Source organism: Capsicum annuum, chromosome 3 (assembly GCF_002878395.1).
Source record: "Capsicum annuum cultivar UCD-10X-F1 chromosome 3, UCD10Xv1.1, whole genome shotgun sequence".
NCBI lineage: Eukaryota > Viridiplantae > Streptophyta > Magnoliopsida > Solanales > Solanaceae > Capsicum > Capsicum annuum.
Window position 1 is genome coordinate 245462437 of NC_061113.1, and position 9317 is coordinate 245471753.

General features: G+C 30.8%; 1 protein-coding gene across 1 annotated transcript; it reads left to right on the forward strand.

Moving 5' to 3' along the window:
- The first annotated feature begins 3448 nt into the window (after positions 1-3448).
- On the forward strand, positions 3449-6914 carry LOC107865992 (stemmadenine O-acetyltransferase). Its single transcript, XM_016712176.2, has 3 exons — positions 3449-3977; positions 5779-6310; positions 6389-6914. The coding sequence occupies exons 1-3, from the start codon at positions 3510-3512 to the stop codon at positions 6730-6732; spliced, it is 1344 nt and encodes a 447-aa protein (XP_016567662.2). The 5' UTR covers positions 3449-3509; the 3' UTR covers positions 6733-6914.
- The last annotated feature ends 2403 nt before the right edge of the window (positions 6915-9317 follow it).

Here is a 9317-nt window from a genome sequence, read left to right on the forward strand (position 1 = left end):
AGCTATTGCAGAACAACACCACAAGTTAAGAACAGAGAAGAAGAGAATAAGAAGAGAAAAGAGATTTTAGAGAAGAAAACAATGAATTGTATTATTCTAAAACTCTCGTACACTTCACTAGTTTATATATAATTGTAGAATTGACCCACTCCTTCTAATTCTCAACTAACTTTCTTGAACAATATCTCAATGTAACAGTAATGAACAGTGGCTAGTTTAACTAACTGTCAGTTATAACAGATTTTGCTGACATGGCAATTTTCAATTTTAATTAGCTAATTGTTGACATGGCAATTTCCAATTCTAATTAGCTAATTAGTGTAACAGATTCCCCGCGTATGAACTGAAAAATTCAGTCTTGGTGCCATTGAGAAGTATAACAGTACTCCTGCTAGTGGAAACACAAGACATTATTAGACGTATGAGCTTGCTAGGGAACCTAAAAAAGCATAAAGAGGGGTGAATAAAACCTATTCAAGTTCTGCTAGTGGAAACACAAGACATTATTAGACGTATGAGCTTGCTAGGGAACCTAAAAAGGCATAACGAGTGATGAATAAAACCCATTCAAGTTTATCAAAAGACCTTTTTCAGGTCAGTTGACCTTTTTCAGGTCAGTTTTAAGGAGCATACTAAAGCATCCACCTTTTTTTTTTTCAAAGAAACAGGACACTAGGTTGATCAATATAAATACAAATTCATGAATTGACACAATTTCTGAGAGCTCAAAACAACTTGAAGAGAGCATCGAACCCAGCATCTTTAAAAGTGGTGAAGAATTTCTTGCATAATTATGGCATTGTCTGATTTTCGACGATTGAGCAGAAAGGCAGTCTGAGAATGATGTACTAGTGTAGGGGTGGGCATGGTATGGTGTATACTTAATATCATATCGAAATCAAATTTTTTTATACTGCGGTATGGATGTTATGGTATTTGGTAGGAGTTTTAAATTATATTGGTATTTGATACGGTATTTGATATTTATGCAATAAATACCGAAATACAGTATACCACACTAAAGTTTTTTAATAATATATAAAATTAAATATATTATATTTAAAGTTATTAAATATATTTATATGTCATCCATTAGCCAATTGAACATAAAAGTAATTTTTATTCAGAAATAAATTTCTTGGAAAACTTATTATTTCAGAGTACTATGCTTAAATTTAGGTAATGTTGTTCAAAGTTTGCATCTTGGACTACTCAATCGTGATTGAAATGTTATTTTTGTGTAATTGATTAACAAAGATAGTTGTTAGTCTAATATGATTGAGACGTTTTTAAAGTTTAAAGTTATAGTTTTTTTGTATGAATATATTTAAGTCGAAATAAAATAAAGTATGGTTACCGATTTATCATATCATAAAATACCGAAATCAAATTTAAAAATATCAAACCATACCGAACTAATTTGATATGATAATGATATTGTTCTTTTAAATTTCAAAAATTAAAATTATCATACTAAAATTTAAAATACGGTACCATACTATGCCGACAACTACTTACCTATGTTCGTTGTCCGAGGTAAGCATGAAAAACTTGACTGACCAAAAACTGACACACTACTTTTTGTTAAAATCAACAGAAGTTGCCTAATCACTATGGTCTGGGCACTCATGTTCAACCAAAGAAGGATTGCACATGGATTGTCTAGAATTAAATGTTTGTTGCTCAAGACTTGAAAGCTCTGTACTAGGTACTTTCTTTATTCGGTATTAGTCATTCTTATTATTTTAAAGAGAGACGTATCAATTGCCTAAAAAACCTATTTTTCTTTAATTTTTTCAAAAACTTCAAACCCTTCTCTCTTCTCTTTCTATTTATTATTCTTTTTCCTCCATCACTTTCAAAATGTATAAAAAAAGAATTTCAATTGCTTCTATTTACCTACTTAAATTAGGGTATGCATCGACTGGTTCATTTCGAATTTTTATATTATCGATTCAGTTTATTGATTTTTGATTTTTAAATACGTTAAATTAATAATTAAATCAATAAGATATTTTTTTTATCGATTTTAGGTCTTTAATGGTTCGATTTTTTATTTAACCGATAAAAAAATACTCATAAAATAAAAAAATTAGTAATTAACATGAAAAGAAACTGAATCTTAGTTGAAATAATAATAAACCCAATAATAATAATAATTTAGTATAGTCTTATTGGGTTATCGGTTTACCCCAATAACCCAATTAAAAAAATCGAAATCAAACCAATAATCCAATAATTTTTTTTTATAAAATCATTAAAAAAATTGTTAACCCAATAACGATAAATCAATAACATTTTTATCGGTTCGATTTTTGCACACCCCTAATTTAAATTGTGATTTCTTACTCCATTAATTATAATAGGAAATGTAATTGTGCATGTGAGTCTCCTCAAAATACTAATCGAAATAGTAATCGGAAACTACTATGAAACACTAATCGAAAAAAATAATCTCATATTTTTAACACAAAAAAATAAACAAAAAACATAATTTTTTTAGATAATAGCTTACTTGATCGACGAAAATTCAACCTTTCACTATTTCGGAGCGGGGAAAAAACTCAAAAACACAATTTTTTAGAGAAAGATTGGATAATTAAGGGTAGACGTGGGTTATTTTTTGATATATTATAAATATGAGGGAAGTGAATGGTATTTATCCACGTGGATAGACACATAAACAACTTTTTTCACGTGTACGCGGGTGTTTTATATGTTATGATTTTTGGACCACAAAAGGGGCACGCGACCTACTAAATCAATAGGTTCAGGGGTATTTATAAAACGAGACAACTTCAGGAGGATAATTGATACTTCTCTCTATTTTAAATAGTTTTGCCAAATTAATTACTTATTAATTTATCAAATTAATTAAAAAAAATCATTTCACTCTTGCAATTATTTTTTTTTAAAGTGAAAACAAATTGATTTGTAAAGTTACAAAAAAAAAAAAAGCTTCTTAAATGGGAACAACCAGGCCAAAATACGATTTGGATGGTTGTTACCGATTGTATTTTGTAGTTTCTTCCATATAATGTTTATATTGATTCTTATTTAAAATTTATTAAATTATATTATTAAATTTATTGTTATACATAATAAAAAGTCTCTAGGAATTATTAATGTGATGGCATGTTACTTTATTTTTCTTCTCATAAAAAAATTGTAAAAGAAAGTTTTTTTCCCACCCTTTCCACGTGTCACGCATTGATTTTCTGAAAATTTGGCCGAAGTCTTTCTTTCCCAAGCCCAATTTTCTTATGCAAAGAATGAATTGCTGACGATTGATAATCGGTCACCAACTTATGATGAATCTGAACCCTAGCTCTATTAAATCAAGTTAGGTAATCTTTAATTATGTGGTCAGTAAATTGGCCAGCTAGCGTCTTCACGTTTACTTCAATTTCCTTAAAAAGGCCACCTAAGAGATTAGAGAGATCGAATATTGAAAGAGACCCAAAAATCTACGATTATCATCACGTACATTAATATTCATTCATTAAAATATGGAGGTTAAAGTTGTCTCCAAGGAAAGCATAAAGCCCTCTATACAAACTCCTCATCACTTGAGGAACTACAAAATCTCCTTCCTAGACCAATTTACTCCTTGTTCATACATCCCAGTCATTCTCTTTTACAATGCCGAAGATAATGTTGATGAATTTGAGGTACCCCAACTAGTTGTCAAGAAATCCCTGGCTGAAACTCTAAGCTATTACTATCCTCTTGCTGGCAGATTCAAAGATGTACATTACTCCATTGAGTGCAGTGACGAGGGAGTTGTATACATGGAAGCCCAAGCAAACTTTAATCTCTCAGAGTTTCTTGAAAATCCTGATATCCCATTCCTTAACAAGTTCCTTCCGTGCAATGGCAACTGCCTACAGCCATGTTATAATCAACCTCTCCTTGCTCTCCAAACCACCACTTTTGAATGTGGTGGAATAGCCATTGGAGTTTGCATGCTTCACAAGGTTGTCGTCCTCTATACCTTAATTTTACGTACATACTCCTAGTAGTGGAGTAACATAGTGCTCCCTCCATTCTTAGTGCATAGTTTTCTTTTTTTTTTTTTAAATCAAATGATATAAATTTTGATCAACATTATTTTAAGATGTATTCGTTAATCAAAATGAAAAGAGGAAAATTGCAATTTATAATACTTTTCAAATAGTTTTGGAATATTAAAATTTTAATTTTAAAAATTAACTTAATCTAATTCAATTTAGCTTTGAAATTAATCAAATTGACTCTAAAAAATCGAACCATGCACTTAAAAAGGAGTGGAGGGAGTATGTACAATGTGTGTGTGTTCATATATATATATATATATATATATATATATATATATATTGAATTTGTCCCATGTTTGAAGACAAAAATGAGTTTGAGCGCTGTTCACATTAAAAAAAAAGACGAGAAATTAAGTTCTCTTGGCCAATTACAAATATTTTGTTTTTTTTTTAAATGGCCTTTTAAAAAAAAAATTGTGTAAAAGATGGGATCTCTTATAAAATGGATATAGGACTAAAAGATATTTATATGCCTGCAAAACCAATTTCGCAAGATTTATGATCCTGAGAAACGATAGTATTAGTTGATTTGGATGGCGTTGCTTTGTTTCGAGTCTATAATAATTTATGCCTTAGCTTGTTGGGGAAGTTAATAGTAAGTGAATTTGCAGCTCACACGTCTTCAAAACAATTGAAACTTTTTTTCCCGTTTAAATAAGAATGATCTATTATTTTTCATCTATTTGAAAAAAAGAATGATCTTTATTTTTTTGGTAATATTTTAGTTCTAGTTTTCTCACATGACATGTTTGAGATCACTAGATTAAACAATATTTTGATATATTTGACATAACTTTAATTTAAAATCACAAGATTTAAAAATCTTCTTTATTTTTATAAATTTGATGTCAAAGTCAAAATAGGTCATTTTTTAAAATCGAGGGAGTACTACATTTTTGTTAAGGAAAGTGTTTCATGCCCCCCCAAAACCTTTATATTTGTTGTTACTCCCTTCGTCTAATAATACTTGTCCACTATACTAAAAATAGATGTCAATAATACTTGTGTTGAAAAAGCAATGAATAATTTACTCTTTTCTACACATTTTACCCTTACTATTAATTACTATTTATCACTTAATGCATTAAATTTATTATAGTCAAAGGTTAACATGATAAAATCAGGAACGAAGCGATGATAAAACATGGGGTTCGAATGAACCCAATAACTTTTTCGTAGACCCTATATTACCATTAGAAATTCCAATAAGCATATACTACGTAACTTTTATCATCTGAATCCACTTGCATAATCAAACAAATGGTTCAGTAATACCGAAGAGGCTGCAAAAGGTCTCTGTCTTGCAACTGTGTGGGTGGAAATCCACTCTTAACATACTTTGATGTGCTTTTTTGCTATTATATGTGTAGATTTCTGTTTAAAAAGAACTATAGTAATTGCTATTCTACCTTGTATGTACGTTTGCTTATAAACGTTCGTTTCTCAATGAAAAAACTATTTTTTTCTTTCACAAACACTCAAATCCAAGTTCCAAAATCAAATTTTCAAGAATAAATGTTATTTATATCAACCTTCATCCCTTTTAATTTGATTTTTAGAATTCCAAACATGAAATTCTGGCTTGGCCTCATAAATTACCCTTATTATTTATTTTTCCTTAACCTGTATATATGCCAAATCAAATAAGGAGTAGATAAGTATTGTTGGAGGAAATACTATAATAATTTGTCCAACATAATAGGTTGTTGATGCATCGACGATGAGTACTTTCTTGAAAACATGGGCCAAGCTGAGCCATGGTGAAGGAGATGAAACACTGTATCCAGACTTCACTTCAGCTGTTTCTTTATTCCCTCCGATAGAATCATTACCAATAAAGTTCCAAAGGAATTCCGAGGACTTCTATTTCCAAGGCTCTAAATCTCCTATGAGAAGATTCTTGTTTGAGTCCAAAGCCATAAAGGCTCTCAAGGCTAATACCTCTAGTAAAACCCTTCCTTTTCCATCTAAAATTGAAGCATTGACAGCTTTCATTTGCAAACGGATTGCAACAGCCTCTAAATCCCTCATGGATGCACCAAAGACTTTACTTATCACGCATGCAGCTAATCTGAGGCCTCGCGCTGAGCCACCTTTGCCCCAAAAATCTTTTGGGAACCTTCTTTGGTTGCCATTTGCTTTTTATGACCCTTTAGACACTAACATGGAGCTGCCTGATCTGGCAATAATGCTAAGGGAGGTGTTTGCCCAATTAACTGCCGAGAACATTAAAGGTATACATACATATAATTTTGATTTAAAAGTTCAACAAGTTTGGGTACAAGTACTAACATTTATTTCATTAATTACAGATATAGACAGTGAATGCACGTTCGCATCGATCAACGAGCTGCTCGAAAGTTGGTCAACAATTGAGAATATAAAGATTTTTAGATTCACAAGTTGGTGCAATATGGGGCTATATGATGTTAATTTTGGGTGGGGAAAGCCTGTTTGGGTTGCTCATATGGGGGATTTACCCGATGCTCATGTGAGATCCAAGCAACAATTTGTGTTTCTAGAAAGTGCATGTCGAGAAGGAATAGAGTTGTGGGTTGCTTCTGATGATGAAGAGATAAGGGTTCTGGAAAAGGATTCAGAGTTTCTTGCATATGCCAGCCCAAATCCAAGTATAATTTGCATCACAAAAATATAGTTTTCTAAGAACCAGGCCTTTTTTTGGGTACATGGAGAAATTTTCAAGAATTTAATAGAGTTGTGGGTTGCTTCTGATGCTGAAAAGATTAGTGTTCTTGAAAAGGATCCAAAGTTTCCTGTATGGAATTAATTCTACATTTATTCATTTAGTATAATGCAAAGATAATAAACTTTTATGTTACAAAGGAAATGAATATATCTATTCTAAATATTGTTCCAATAGAATTATGTAACATGTAAATTAATGGTACTTTAATATCATTAAGTTTCATTCTTGCAACTCCACTTTCAAATCCTATATAAAAGGTGTCTTTGGAGAAGATAAAAAGACAAAAAAAAAGAAAAAGAAAACATCTTCCTATTTTCCTTTTCCTCTTGAATTATTTTTGAGCAATTGGTTTGGGTAGCCTCCAAACTTTCAGGCATGAGTGCACGTGTTTGTAAGTAGCTGTGGAACCTTGGGAAGCAAACGATTAGAAGGATTTGCACCGAAGTCAGGCCGAAATCACTTTCAAGGCAGTGACTTGCCACGACACAGTATTTGTGACTATTCTTTTACTATTATTAATTCCAATTTTATATTAATATTGCAGTATTTTCTTCAACAATTTAAAAACGATTTCCTTACATACAATATTGATTAATGACTATCTTTTTAAACAAAACTTTTTCTGATTTGTCAAAACTTGAGTCATTGAACGAAAATAATTTTAAATATTGGTCAAAAAAACTTCTGATTATGTTAGAACAATTAGAAGTTGATTATGTTTTGTTTAGTGATGGTTCTAACACTATTATGGTTGTTGACGAATTTACTCGAAAGAAGTTTAAAAAGGATAACAAAAATGCTAAAGGACATTTATTGAGTCATGTGACTAATAACTTGTTTGATTTATTTGTTACTTACAAATCTGCTAAAGAAATATGTGATAGTTTACAAAACTCAAAATAGGGAGGACAAAATGATGTCCAAGTTCATCTTGTTGAGGGTGATAAAGTGATCGTTGTATAGTCGTCGAGGCGAATCTGGTGGCTAACAAGACTGACTGGGTGTTGGACACAGGCACTTCAAGGCATTTCTGTGCCAATAAAAAGTTGTTTTATGACTTTATCGATTCCACTGATGGCGAGTGCGTCTACATGGGAAACTCCATTACCGTTGGAAGTTATGGATAAAGGAAAAATTCTTCTTAAATTAACTTCTGGTAAAATATTAGTATTGAACAATGTTCTATATATTTTCTTCCTTCGTAAAAATTTAATTTCTGGAGTATTTCTAAATAAAGTAGGTCTTAAAGTTATTTTTGAAGCTGATAAAATAATTATTTCTTATGGAAGACATTTTGTTGGGAAAGGATACCTTAGTAGGAATTTATTTATACTTAATACTATTCAAGAGACTGCCAGCAACTAGATGGTTTAAAAGTGGCTTGACAAAATGCCTTTATGTATATACAATTACCTAGGCTAAAGTTAGGTTCTTCTTAGCGCTAAAACCCACTGCTGTGAAGGAAATTAGAAGTACTTCAACTTAGTTCCCTGTGTGTAGATTGTGTGCAACGTTTTTGTATACCACCAGCTTAATTAACTCCAAAGTAATATGAAGTAATTTATAGTAATAACTGTTCAGAAGATAGTTCGAAAACAAAAAAAAAGTTTCTTACAAATTAAATTATATTTATCGTGTAAACATTTGATTACAACAGTTAAAGGTTATCAGCTAATGGCATACCTCATATTGATCCATCGTCAGAATTACTCCTCAAGGATAATTTGATTAATCATTGTAGAGAATAGAAGAAGAAATATATAGTTGGAGAAATCTTTTGCTTGTCCAAGATCGTTAACTAAGATCGAAAAATTCAACTAAAGAAGAGAAAGCTACGTAAAGAGAAAGAAGAACTTTAATATGGAGAACACTACTTGAATTGGTTTTATCTTTGGTTGTTTCTTGGTTGGTAGCATATGTACAAGACCTATCCCTATTTATACCTAGAAATTAATCTAGATACATATACAAGAATAATCTAGTGAACTTTATCTTCTACCACTAATCTAGAATATCTAGATAATTTTACAAGACACTACACTAGAACACTCTACAAGAACCTATGTTATTCCATCAGTAGACTATTCTAGAAACTTAGCTAGAGAACTATGATACTCATTCTTCCAAAAAATTCACTTTACATATTTTTCACAATCATACTTTAGTGTGCAAATAGATATCATATATTAATTTGATATAAGTATTTGGGGTAAATTTTCATCCATATTAGATTTGAAGGTCTTCATTTAGAGAGTTCAGAGCTAAAAGGGATAATTTTTAAATCTAGAAGTCAAAACAAATGTTTTTTTTTAATGTAACAAGGCGGACAGTTTGCCCAAAAATGGGCAAACTACAACTAACACCATTCACATCGTCTGACAAACGTTTGGTGAGGAAAAAAATATTAATAGGATTTGTCCAAAAATAGGCAAATCACATTTTCATAAATATTTTTTTAATAGTTTGATTTGTGGGCAGACTACTTTTATTTGGGTAAACTATAATTCTTCCACTGATAGATTCGATTGATGATT

Coding starts and splice junctions, on each gene's coding strand:
- LOC107865992 (XM_016712176.2), top strand. CDS start 3,510: ATGGAGGTTAAAGTTGTCTCCAAGGAAAGCATAAAGCCCTCTATACAA. Junction 3,978..5,778: donor GAGTTTGCATGCTTCACAAG/GTTGTCGTCCTC, acceptor CCAACATAATAG/GTTGTTGATGCATCGACGAT. Junction 6,311..6,388: donor AACTGCCGAGAACATTAAAG/GTATACATACAT, acceptor CATTAATTACAG/ATATAGACAGTGAATGCACG.